The sequence below is a fragment of the Ictidomys tridecemlineatus genome, chromosome 5, assembly GCF_052094955.1.
Source record: "Ictidomys tridecemlineatus isolate mIctTri1 chromosome 5, mIctTri1.hap1, whole genome shotgun sequence".
Taxonomy (NCBI): Eukaryota; Metazoa; Chordata; class Mammalia; order Rodentia; family Sciuridae; genus Ictidomys; species Ictidomys tridecemlineatus.
In genome coordinates, this window is record NC_135481.1 from 115,154,397 (window position 1) to 115,167,047 (window position 12,651).

At 53.7% G+C, this 12,651-nt stretch overlaps 1 protein-coding gene across 6 annotated transcripts in view; it reads right to left on the reverse strand.

Moving 5' to 3' along the window:
- Positions 1-8,906: 8,906 nt before the first annotated feature.
- The window catches only part of Syne3 (spectrin repeat containing nuclear envelope family member 3), an 82,638-nt gene continuing 78,893 nt past the window's right edge, over positions 8,907-12,651 (reverse strand). For all 6 annotated transcript variants that reach the window (XM_078050807.1, XM_078050808.1, XM_078050806.1 and 3 more), the window contains exon 18: positions 8,907-11,555. In XM_078050807.1, coding sequence (XP_077906933.1) covers positions 11,352-11,555 — 204 coding nt within the window. In that variant the 3' untranslated portion in view covers positions 8,907-11,351. The remainder of the gene's footprint in view (positions 11,556-12,651) is intronic.

Consider the following 12,651-nt stretch of genomic DNA (forward strand, 5'->3'; position numbering starts at 1 on the left):
AAACATTTAGGCCTTTGTAAGGCAAAAAGCAAAACTGAAGATATTTTATAAAAAGTACTTATATAGCCTGGTAAAATGTTATTTAAAAATCATTCTTATCCTCTCGGGCTGTACAAAAACGGATGGAAGCTGGAAAGCAGGCCAACCCTCACCCTAGAGGCATCAAAGAAGCAAACAATCAGAGTTCTAAAAATGTTTTTCCTGCCGGGCACAGTGGCGCATACCTGTGATCCCAGTGGCTCAGGAGGCCGAGGCAGGACAATCGTGAGTTCAAAGCCAACAGTGAGGCACTAAGCAACTCCGTGAGACCCTGTCTCTAAATAAAATACAAAATTGGGCTGGGGATGTGGCCCAGTGGTTGGTGCCCCTGAGTTCATCTTCAGTACCAAAAACAAACTAATAAAAGCAATGTTTTTCTCAGTGCATTATAGTTACACATGAAAGTGAAGTTCATTGTGATATTTTATGACTGAGCAGAACTCTGTGGTGTATAGAACCCACTTTCTTTATCTATTCACCTGTGATGGGCACCTCGGCTGCTCCGAAACTTGGCTATTCCTAATCTTTTGAGGACTCTCCACACTGATCTCCAAAGCTGATTCGAAGTCCCGCTAACAATGTGTAATAAATAAATTACTTATTATGGCCACATCCTCACCAGCATTTATCACTGTTTCCATTCTTGAGGGTGACCGTCCTAACTGGGATGAGGTGAAAACTCCTGTAGTTTGGGTTTACATTTCCCTGATTGCTAAAGGACATTGGACAGTGTTTCAACCAATCTGATTTACGGAACCCCAGACAGACAGACACAGATGGTCAGAGGCGGCAGAGGAGGGAGATGAACAGGGAGCAAACACAGAGCCCTGGAGGGCCTTGGTGAGAAGGTGCAAAACCCGGGTGGCACTGGCCCTCAGAGATTGGGGGTCAGAGCCCCAGCTGTGTGAAGCTCAGTCACAGAGAGGGCGTGAGACCCCTACCCGGGGGCACCAAGATGAGTTGGTGGAGGGAAACCCCTGCGAGCAACGCTCAGGGGCAGGAGCCCTGTGGGTGCACACTCCCTCACCCTAGGTCACCCCACAGCCTCCCTGGAGGCCCCCGGGCAGCCTTTAGGAGTAAAGAAGTGGAGCCCAGGGCACATGGCCCTGCAGAACCCCATGGAACCAGCTGGAAGCGCGTGCTACATCATCGCAGCCCCTCTGAGGACTGGAGGTGACACGCAGTGGGAAGGGATGTCCCCAGGGGCCAGCTCTGAGCTGCAATGCAGTAGTGTGTTCTGCCTGGAAAGAGGACCCCAGGGACACCCTTTGGCCTGGGTCAGGGACACAGCTTGGCCTGGGTCAGGGGCAGTGGCCAGCCCTGGGGCAGGCTCCATGGCGCAGGGTGCTTAGATTTGGGCTCTGCTCACCTCGGTATCTATCCCTGACACTCAGTAGGAGCTCTAATAGTCTTTCTTCTTCTTCTGCCGCTGTGCTGGGGATGGAACCCAGGGCCTCACATGGGCTAGGCAAGTGCTCTACCACGGAGCCACATCCACACCTCTTCACTGAATTCTTTATTTTACTTGAGGATGGTCAGGGCTGGGAGAGGACGAGATGGGGGTGATAACAGGGAGGTTTGGGGGAAAGACACGTGGACAGCGAGGGCCTCGGGTGTGCAGTGTGTGTGTGCACTGTGAAGACACACAGTGGTCCAGCCCTGGAGGGGGCTCTCGAGGAACAGGTGGACGTGACAGTTCATCCTGGACACGTCACTCAGTCTCTCTCCGGTGCCCCGGTGCTTGCTCATGAACAAAGCAGGGTGCCAGGGACAGTGGCTGGTAACCTCACAGTTCAGCTCACAGACTTCAGGATGTCACTTAAGATCATGAATGACCCAGAGGGAAAGGAACAGAGCACAGAAATGGATGTGGTGATGGAAGAGCTCGCCCCGCACACCCTCCCAGGTCTGTTCCTACTGCTGTTTCTGTGGAAGATGGGATCTGGAAATCAGGGATGCGCCTGGAATTTTAAAATCCAGAGGTGTGGACCGTGAGGGATGCCCTGGATTTGCTCCCTTGCCACCCATGAAGCTCCATGCGAGGTGCTGCGTGTGAGGCAGAGAGAGGCAATGAAGTTGATGTCCCTGACGGCCCTGCTGCCGGGGTCTGGATGCATCTCTCCAACATCCCTGCACGATGCTCGCACAGAAGAGAAGCACAGGAGGAGACAGCCGTGAGGGGCATCCTTTGCCCGCCGTGGCACAATGGAGAGAAGAGGAACCTTCCTACTAGACCATCATGTGCTCCCAGGGCTAGAATCCTCCTAAAATTTTAGAGGTACCTACTCCCCAGAGCTTTGTGAGCCACTTACTACCCCATGATAAATCCTTTAAGCTAGTGGACTCTGTTGTCTGCAACCGAATCCTGATTCTAGAAATTCCCTGCAGCAACCACCCCAGGACACTCTCAAGCACATAAGGCAGATCCCAGACTCCTAGCATAAATGCAGGGCAGAACTTCAGGGTCCAACTGACCTGGAGAACTCCAGGCCCAGATGCCCGCCACACGGTGCTGCTTTACAATCTGCTGGGCGCGGCTGAGGAGGTAGTTGGGAGGGGGGTTGAACAGGGGGCTCCCAGTTCCTGGGCAAGCCTTCCCCAGACTATCTGCCGTAGTCTTCACAACCACATCGCTCCGAGGTGAGTTTGCAGGAGGCTGGAGAACTTCCTCAAGGTCAAGTGCCTCGGAGATGGGGTTACTTGAGTCAAGTGCCAGGCTGACTCCAAACCTGTTCCTCGAACAGATTCACTGCCAGTTTGAAGAGTGCAAGTGGGGAACAAAAGAGAAGCCTCCTGTTTTTCCAAGGCCATAAACTCATACCAGGAGGCATTTGTCAAAAGCAAGGCCACGGTAACACCAGCACCACCAAATTAACTACCAACTCTGCACTTCACTGCATTCTACTTTAATATCCTTTACTGTTCCAAAATGCAACCCAAGATACCACATGACATTTTTTTTTTAACTTTTCTCTTTGAATCCCATCACCTCATTCCAACAGAAAAGGGCTGGGATTATTTGCACATGCTCAAGGCCCGGAAGGACATTTGCAATACGAGGCAGCCTATGTTGCGGGACGATTTAGAGCAATTTCCCCTCATGTCCATGTGGAGGACACTGGCAGCAGAAGGCCACAGTGAAGAGCAAGTTGGAGCGGCATGCGGAGGGCAGGCCAGAGAGCAACTGCCACATGACACCCAGCCCCAGGTGCCCCAGGCTAGTGGGGGTCTCTCCCCTGAAAGCCTAATCGGGGGAAGCAGGCTGCCAAAGGTCACTGCTGTGGGAGGCAGGGCTGGTGAGACGGTGACAGGACAGGCTGAGGCCCAATAGCTGGGTACAGCTCTCAGCAAGGGGCTTCCACTAGAAGATGATGAATCTCCCCAATTAAACCTGCCACCGCTGGGTTTGGAAGGCCCAGGTGTAAACAGAGGCAGCGTAATGGTTTCCATGGGATTCCTGGTTGTGAAAAAAAAAAAAATCTCATAGTCATAAAAATGACTCAGTTCGCCGGGAATAGGAGAGGCTCCACCAAGATCGAGAAGACATTTGTGTGTGTTTAGTGTGACTTTCACAGCCAGCCGAGGGCCCGAGAGGTGCCAAATTAAAACGAGAGAGGCTGGATCCAGTTTTCTGATGAAACTGTTTTCACACTGAAGTTCCTGCCCCAGCTTCTGATTTTTCCACTGTAGGAAAACAAACACGCACACTGTTACGTCGTAAATGAACAGACGCGGCTTAAATCAGCGTGGCAATGCCCTGACCCATTCTGTACAGGCCTAGGGGCAGGGGGCCCTGTGGGCAAAGCTGCATCTTTCTTCATAGAATGTTTTAATGTTCTGAACAACTAAGTAGAAGGTGAGGGGCCTCCTCTTTCAGGGCCATAAGACTCACAGAGGTTTCTGGAGGGTATTTGGTGCTACCCTAAGACTTCAGACAGGGGAATCTGCAAACACTGGGTGGAATCCCTTCTTTCACCTGCCGTATGAACTGCAGTACAGATGACTTCACCACGTCCCCTGCCCTTGCCCATGGCTGGCCTGGGAAAACCAGGCCCCTCCCCATCCTCTGCTGTCCCTCTGCAGGAACGTTGCACCGAGCTGAGCGCTCAGGATGGACGTGCGTGGGTCTGACTCCAGGGCACGCACCACTGCAGCTCCTGTTGGATCTAGAAGGTTCGGTCTTCATCGCCTGCAGTTCAGGACCACGTGGATCAACGTGCAGATGAAATCTTGGCCTCTGCCTTTACCAGCCACCTAAGTGGAAGAGGTGACAGATGCCATGCTTTGCCCAGGGGACCCTTCTCTCTTTCTTCTCATGGGGCAAGAAGGGTTTTGAAGACAACAGATACCACAGGGAGAACCTTGGGGAAGGTATCATGGGCACCATTAAAATAATGGCAAATTAAAAAAGAAATCTCATGCTGGGGGACAAATGATACAAGTGGTAAAAATTTATTTTTAATTCCTCACCCCTGAGCTTTTGTAAGCAGAAGATTCTGAGCGCACGCCCTGCTTTCCTTGCTGAGCCAGGGCTGTCAGCCATGGCCATCATCAGGAGACTTCACTAACGTGTGGCAGGGCCATCTTGAGGACAGTGCCTCCCACCCTCCCGTCCTCTGACAATGTCCTTCCTCCTCTTATTTGCAGGTTATACTGCACTGTGGGCTGGGAAAACAAACTGTCAGACTGTTAGTTAAACAAATTGTCACGGTGGACATTGACCCCTGGTGACTGGGTCTAGTCAGGGTCTCTCTACTCAGTGTGCATTTTGGAATTTTCCAAGTTCCCGGCGCCCACCCCTGGGGACCTTGATGGAGGAGGTCTGGGAGACCCTGGGAATGTTTCTGAAGATACTCCCAGGGACTGGCGATGCTTATGTTGGCTAGAGGGCCGCGGTCACCTTGAGTTCAGCCCTGCGCAGTGAGGCACTAATCCTGTCTGGAGGTGAGCATGTCAAGATAAGCCACACACCCCCTTTCTCCTCATAGCCCTTGAGATAAACCCGTGTACTACAGGACCAAAAAAAAAAAAAAAAAGAGTTTCCAAACCACACAATATTTCATAGAACAAAATAGAGATTTTTATTTCCAAACATAAAGCAGATATATTTTTTTAAAAAACATAAAGCAACAATGGAAACGTCAAACCGTCTTTTAGAACACAGCACTTTCAAGCAGAGGACAGGAACTTCCGGGTGACCTTAAAATGCAGCTCTAAGAAGGAGCAAGAAGAGTTCCTGTGTCCCTCCCCACAAAGCCAGGAGGGTAGGGAAGGTCTCAGTTGGCTTTGGACTTGATGTGACCTGAGATAACACTCAGGTTCCAAGACATTCATTTGGCTCCAGTACTGCTTGCCGGTGTTCCCAGAGAGCTTAATTTATTGCAAATGCATGTTTTATAATCACAGATAACATGACAAGGGGATATGGTCCCTGTGCACACTGTTTATATAATAAAACATTTAAACAATGAAATTCATTTGCTTTTGACACCAACACGACTCAGGCAGCATCTACACACACAGACACACACACATCTCCTCCTGGTTCACGCGGCATGACCCACACCATTCCAGCCACACAAGCTAGTCAGTTTCAGGCTAGTGTGACCAGATCCTCAGGAGCAAAAAAATGGGGCAAGCCTGCTTATGCAGACTTGGCTCAGGGTAGAGTGAGCATGAGATTCTTTGCTGCCTTTGAGCTGGGTTCTGAGAGGCCCAAGGACACCCAGTTCTGCACCCTTCCTTGGGTGGACCAATGAGACTAACAAATCAGGTGGGAGGCTCTGGAGGGAGAGGGCTGGCCTTTTAGACTTGGAATGGAGGCCAAAATTACTCATTGCCCCAAAGCTGGTGTTGGAGCCTTGCGAGAGAGAGAGAGAGAGAGAGAGAGAGAGAGAGAGAGAGAGAGAGAGAGAGTCCCTCATTTACAAGCAAGTTGTTTGCTCTCCTGAGAAAAAGACAGCAGCCTCATTCTAAGCCGGTCTGAGGAAACCTCTGGATAAGAGACCTAAGGGTCTGCCGCCTCGCCCTGGGGTGGACAGTGTCAGGGAGGACCACAGTTGCTTCCCGAAGAGCCACCAAGTACTGGACCTCAGGGAACTGTCCTGGCCCAGCGCACTCTCCCTGGGTTCCCACAGACCACGCTCCAGGGCTGTCCGTTGTCCTGAAGCCCTGGGCTGGGAGCCGGTCACCCGGCGGTGCCTCTGCGTGGGGAGAGAGTCACCAAACCTGAGTGCTGTCACCCTCGAGCCCAGGAGACAGCCCAGCGACTGCCTCAGGTTTTCAGTGGCAGCGCTGGACGCTTTGGGGCCAAATTCCCTTTTTTCCCAAAAGGTGGGGGAGGGGGCGGGTACTGACCCGAGGCCACACAGCTTATTAATAGCAGAGCCCCAACTTGACTCTGCCTGGCACTGAGCAGGGTCCCCCTAGGGGCATGGGTCACCTCCACCTCCAGGACTAACGCCCTGAGAGCCTGGGTGAGCAGAAGCTGCTGGGTCTCTGTGCTCCACCCTGTCAAATGGGCACAGGGTCGTAACAGTCTATAAAGATCTCCCCCTTGACAGAACGAGGAACCCCAGGATGCTCTTCAACTGAGAATTTAGTGTTATCCACTGTCCTTTGCCCAGAGGTAGCAAGACACCCTCATGCCACCCCTGGATTTCCCAGGCTCCTCCGCAGCTCTTCCAGCTGCTGCGAGGGAGGACTGGCCACCTCCAGGACGGGGGAGGAGCACAGTCAGGGGCAGCGGCCGGGCCCTGGTCTAGACAGACCCTGTCCTTGGTCTGTGAGCTCCTTGAGGACAGGCCTAGGCTTGGCTTACCCCGAATCTTCCCACTCAAAGCCTGGCACAGAGACAGATGCACCTGGATGCCTGTCGCATTGGGTAAGAATGAAGAGGCACAAGACTTCTGCCCACCAGAGGCGGGAGAGCCACAGACACAGGCGGGTGCAAAACTGGCCAGCGGAATGTGAACCAGCGGGTGTCTGCTTCTTTCCCTGAAGCCACAGGTGGAGGGCTCCCGGCTCTCCCTGCCCAGTGCCCCGACTCTGACCCCCACCTTGTCCTCCCCGCTTCTCTCCCCTCTGTCTGTCCTGCATGAGGCCTTGCTCCCCTCCCGCCATCTCTAGCGGGCTTCCCCACACTCAAGCACTGTGTATTCTTCCAGAAAGAACGTGGCACTGGGGAGACCAGCACGGGGTGGGACACTTTCTACTGTGTCCACTCAGAAGACAGAAGACAAACCACAAAATAAGACACAGCGACCTCCGCTCATCCCTCGTCTCCTAAAGGCCACCAAACACAACGTGCTGTAGGCAGGACACAATCTCAGGATGGAGGAGTGTCCCTGAGATGAAATCAAATCCTATGTAAAAAAAAGTTCAAGGCATCTGTCCTTGATGTTTTCATTTTGCTTTTGGTTAGTGAAAGCTTTGCCAGGTCCTTGTCCTTGGGTGAAAACTGGGAACTAGGAAGGTACAGCCTGACATTTTCTCTACTTTCCTTTTCCCTCCTCCTTCTCCTCCTCCTCCTCCTCCTCCTCCTCCTCCTCCTCCTCCTCCTCCTCCTCCTCTTCTCTCTCTCTCTCTCTCTCCACCCTCCCTCCCTCCCCTTTCCCACATCTTGAATGGTGGGACAGACATACACAGAGCATGACTCAGCATCTTAACCACTTTGGGACACAGTCAGTAGCACCAAGCCCAACATCATTCCACCGCTGTCTCCCTCTCTCCCACTTCTCGGTCAGTCTTCTCCAGCCAGACCAGCCAACTGCAGCCCCCTGAAGCCCCTGCCAAGCTTCTCAGCCTCCCCATCAGGCCCCAGCTCCAATCAAATGAGCAGAGGACCATCTGTGCCACCTCTCAGCAGGCAAGGGCTGCGATGCCCTCAGCACCTTCTGCTAGCGGCCCTGCATCAGGGCCCTGTCATCGGCTCCCAGCTGCAGAGGACCCCAGCTTCCTTATCCTGGAGCTGTCCAGGGACAACTGTCTCCTAACCCCCACCCCCCCACCCCAGTCCTCCTGGGGAGTCTGAGGCAAATAGGGGCTGAGAGACGGAGCTGGGTCACTTCATCCAGCACCCACTTCCTCTGCACCCAGGAGACACACCGGCCTCTGGATTTTAATGTAGCTCAGCAAACACGAGTTCTAGTTTCTTCCCCTGTCACTGGGGCTGCAGGGTTGGGTCACTCAGGACTGGGCCTCCTGGTAGGCTGAAGAGGGGCTCAGTGACCGGCTGGGTGGAAAGTCCCACCTCTCAAAGGGATGTGAAGATGATGGCAGGTGACCTCTTGGAGCGAAGGGCCAGTCTTCAGAAAACTGGCACAGAGGCTCGCTCTGGCCCATCCCAGCTGAGCTGACAGCAGAGGGCACTCCCCAGGCTGCAGCGCTGCACCTGGCAGGACCCGCCAGGGGCCCTCTCCCCCCAGCACGGGCTTCAGGATCAGACAGCCTGGTTCAAACCCCCCTGCGGCGTGCACAAAAGTTCGTCTTCACACTCTGCTTTCTCATCTCAAACCTAGAGGTAGAGTACTGTGGAACCTCTGGAGGGTGACAGAGCACAGCTGACAAGTGCCTACCAAGGGGCCAGGTGCCAAACCAAAAGTCACCTCCAGGTTACCTCCAGCCTCCCTGGCTGCCCTTGCCTGCCTGCCCACCCACTCACAGCCTTGCTTTAGAAACATCTGGATCCTGAACTTGCTGGATGAAGAAAAGAGCAGGGTTGGGGACAGGTGAGGGGAGGAGCTAAGGGCATCGGCCTTGCCCACTTGTTACACGCACGCGCGCGAGCACACACACGCCTACACACACTCGCCTCCGGGCTGGGCCGTGATAGTCACATGTTACCATCCACTCTAGGAGAATCTCTCTTTGGGACACAGGGACAAGGCACACACAGGTTCCACGCAACATTCTTCTCAAATGGCACCTTGAGACTCCTGGTAGCTGTTGTTAAAGAGGCTAGAAAGTAGCAGGAACATAACCGCTGTCCACACCCCCTCTAAGCACAAGAGACGACATGTTAAAGCGCCTGTTCATGGGCCGTTATATCATGCCTGTGTTTATATGAAAGTAAGGAAAATATCGATTCTCTCTTTAAAAATAAGACTTGTGCAAACAAGTAAATTTTTATGGCATCGTTATCAAAGATTAAAAATATAGGGAGACATTTTCCCGCCAGCCAGGCCTCATATTGCACTCCCTGTCCCCACCCCCAACATGGGGCACCTGAGACAAAATTATATTCATGATACACATTTTTTTTTTCTGGTAGTGCTGGGAATTGAAACAGGGCTCACAAGTGCCAGGCAAATGCTCTACCCCTGAGCTGCAACCCAGCCTGGCTCTTTCTTTTTGAAGGTACCAATGTGGGGGGATTGTGTTAAACTGAGCAGGGCACTGCCCGAGGACCATGGTGACTGGTTCAGCTTTGGCCCAGCCTCTTGCTGTGTGGCCATGGGTGAGTAACTTTCCCTCTCCAGGCCTCAGATTTCTTGCCTGTGAAGTGGGAGAGTTCAGATGGGAGCACTCAGGGTCCTCTGCTGTGGCCTAGGGCTGGACCAATTAACTAGTGAGCCTCTAGGGCTGGAGCAGATGACTAGGGAGCATATGTGCTTGGCCTGGCCTGAGCCCCGAGTTCACCCAGCACCTGACTTTCCAGTAAAGTGGCCGCCTACTGAGAGCAGCCTTTGTGACTGGTTCCCAAACATCTGGAGGGAGTCAGGGCCTGGAGTGCCCCAGCACAGTTTGCCTGCCCTGCAGATGCCCAGCTCCTCCTAGCCAGGGCCCCGTGAGGACTGCTGCACCACGGCCAGGCCCATGCTGGGGGGAGGGGGCCAGCCTGTGTGCGACAGCAGTGGTCTGGGGCTCAGGGCTCTCTTGGGCCTTGGTTTCCCCTCTGCTTAAAGTTCCCCCGTGTCTACAATACTTCATGATTCCAAGTCTGATACCACTCCGCTGGCCTCCTGCTAGCAGTTGAGCAAATAGATAAAATATTTATAAATAGATAAAATCTGTTTGTAAAGAGTGAGCACTAAATAGAAGAGAATTTAGTGTTCATTTATGGAAACGTGATCCACTTTGAAGGCACTTAGGATCCATCCCAGAATCCCCTGGGAGGAAGAGATATTTCTGGCTCTGGGACCCAACATGGAGTCACCTTGGCCACATCCCAGGTAGTGCATGGAGCCCACGTGCCTAGACCTGGTCCAAAGGCCACGCTGGTGACCTGGGCCCTGGGACCCCAGCGGGGTGCAGGTGAGACATTCATGGTCCAGGGACCTGTGGGAAGGGGAAGGAGCACCCTTCGGACAGGCTGCGCTCCGAGGTTGAGTCTTGTCTGTGTTGGACCCTCTGTCCCTACCCCCAGTGTGGCCAGAGCTCACCTTCAGCTCAGCTTCTAGGTGACAACACTCAGTCCCTCGGCTGCAGAGGTCACACAACTCTCCCTGCAGCTGCAGGGGCTGCTTGCTACCTGGAACATTTCATCCTCTAGTATAAATAAAAAGTAAAGCCTAGCTCCTTCCCTTCTTCCTGAACTAGACAGACGAAATCTAAGCCCGTCTGGAACTCTCCAGGGACACCCGCTGTGGGTCTGTGCTCTCAGAACACCGGCACTTGGTGCCACTCTTGCTCAGTGCCCCCTTACGCTGTGCTCTCCTAGTTCTGTCTGCCCTTCAGGGTTCGTCCCCACCTCCCTGAATGTCATGGCCTCTTCCACCTCCCACTGCCCCCACGGTGCCCTCTCCCACCCTCACTCTCTCCACCTCCCCGTCCAGGCTTTAAGACCAAGTTAGCATGTTTGTCCTCATCCTGCATACAGCTAGAGTCCTGAGCTCCCAGCGAGCGAGGGTCTGCTCTGCTCTCCTGTGCTCACAGCTCTGACACCTGGATTGGGGACTGGCTTCTGGGTGAGAGTTTGTCATAACGTGTTGTGTACTGCTCCTGCTTGTCAGGGCCGATGGCAGGCCAAGGCACAAAGGCCACAAAGTCCCCCTGGAGAAGGACACTGATAGGAACCTTGCTGACTAGAGAGACATCAGGTAGGAAGCTGGACATACTGAGCGTTTACATAGGTGAATATAGAAGTCCTAGACGTTGTCCCGAGTCATACACAGACACATTTAGGTATAAACGGACGATGACAATGCTGTATAAAAGCGAGTTTGTTCTGGAAACCCTGGTGTGGGGTTTATGTCCAGGCAGCTCTGTGGTCTCTGGCCTACCCGGTTCCAGGTTCCCCAGCAGGCAACCTCAGGAGGGGCCCTGGGATTGCTGGCGGTTGGGAAAGGATGTCACCTGTGTGCCCCAGTGGGCTAGGTGGGCGGAGGGCCACTATAGCGCAGCATGAACGCGAAAGAGCGGGCGAAGTTGTTGGCCTGGGTGCAGCTGTGGTCCTCTTCCCCCACCGGGAGCAGGAGGAGCAGGAGCAGGAAGAGCAGGAACAGCATCTGCAGCGGGAGCGCCACGCAGCACACCTTCCGGAGGAGCCCGCACCGCCACCGCCGCCTCCGCTGCGTCTACAGACACCAGACAGAAGCACGAGGGACGTGAGTATCTGGGGACAGGGGTGGGGGTGGGGGTGGGGGTGGGGGTGGGGGTGGGGGGTGGGGGGGTGGACGCACTGGCTGAAGCCGTGACCCCTGGCATCTCAGTTGCTCATCTATGATAAGGGACTGTTATGGTGTGGACGTGAGGTGTCCCCCAAAAGCTCACACGTGAGACAATGCAAGGTTCAGAGGAGAAATGACTGGACTGAGTGGTATCTAGAGGCGGTGGGGTGTGGCTGGAGGACGTGGTTAATTGGGCTGTGGCTTTGGGGTTCCTGTTTTGTATCTGGAGCTGGAGACTCTCTGCTTCCTGATCCAGGTGATGTCGCTGCCTCCCTCCACTACCCTCTCCCACCGTGATGCTCAGCCTCACCTCAGCCCCGAGGAAGGGAGTTGCCCTTCTATGGACTAAGACCTCTGAAACCGTCAGCCCTTGAACAAACCTTTCCTCTCTACAATTGGTGCTTTTCACCAGGGGCAAAGATCTCTGCGGTTTTCTCAAACCATTTGCGGAGGGAAAGGAAAAAATCCAGTGTAACTGCAGGCTTCATTGTGGTGGCACAAGCCCTGGCTTGGTGCACAGGTCCCCACCAGACCACAGGTTGACTTTTCAACGATTTTTCAACTTTGCAATGGTATGAAAGCGATAGATGTTCAGTAGGAGCCACAGCTCGGTTTCTGAATTCGGCTTTGTTCCCAGGCTGGAGCACACAGCCCCACACTCCTGGGCAGCATAGCCGGCTAGCTGCAGCTCAGATGGCTGACACTCCTCAGGGTCAATACAAATGCTTCCATGATTGAATGACACAGAGACAGGCATGTGAAGGTCCTCCAAAGCCACAGCTGTCCTTGTATACGTGGCTCCTACCATTGGCATCTAAATACGGCCATCACCACCATCACCACCGTGACCACCATGGGCAGCCTCTCCCTCAGCCACAGGCTCCCCTTCCCCTTTGTTCTCCTTCTCTCTTTCTTCCTCTTCACCATCATTTCACGCTCAGTGTCACCTGAAGGTCAGTCTCACAAGTTCCAGTGCCGGAGGGACTTCTTTGTTAGATGCCCA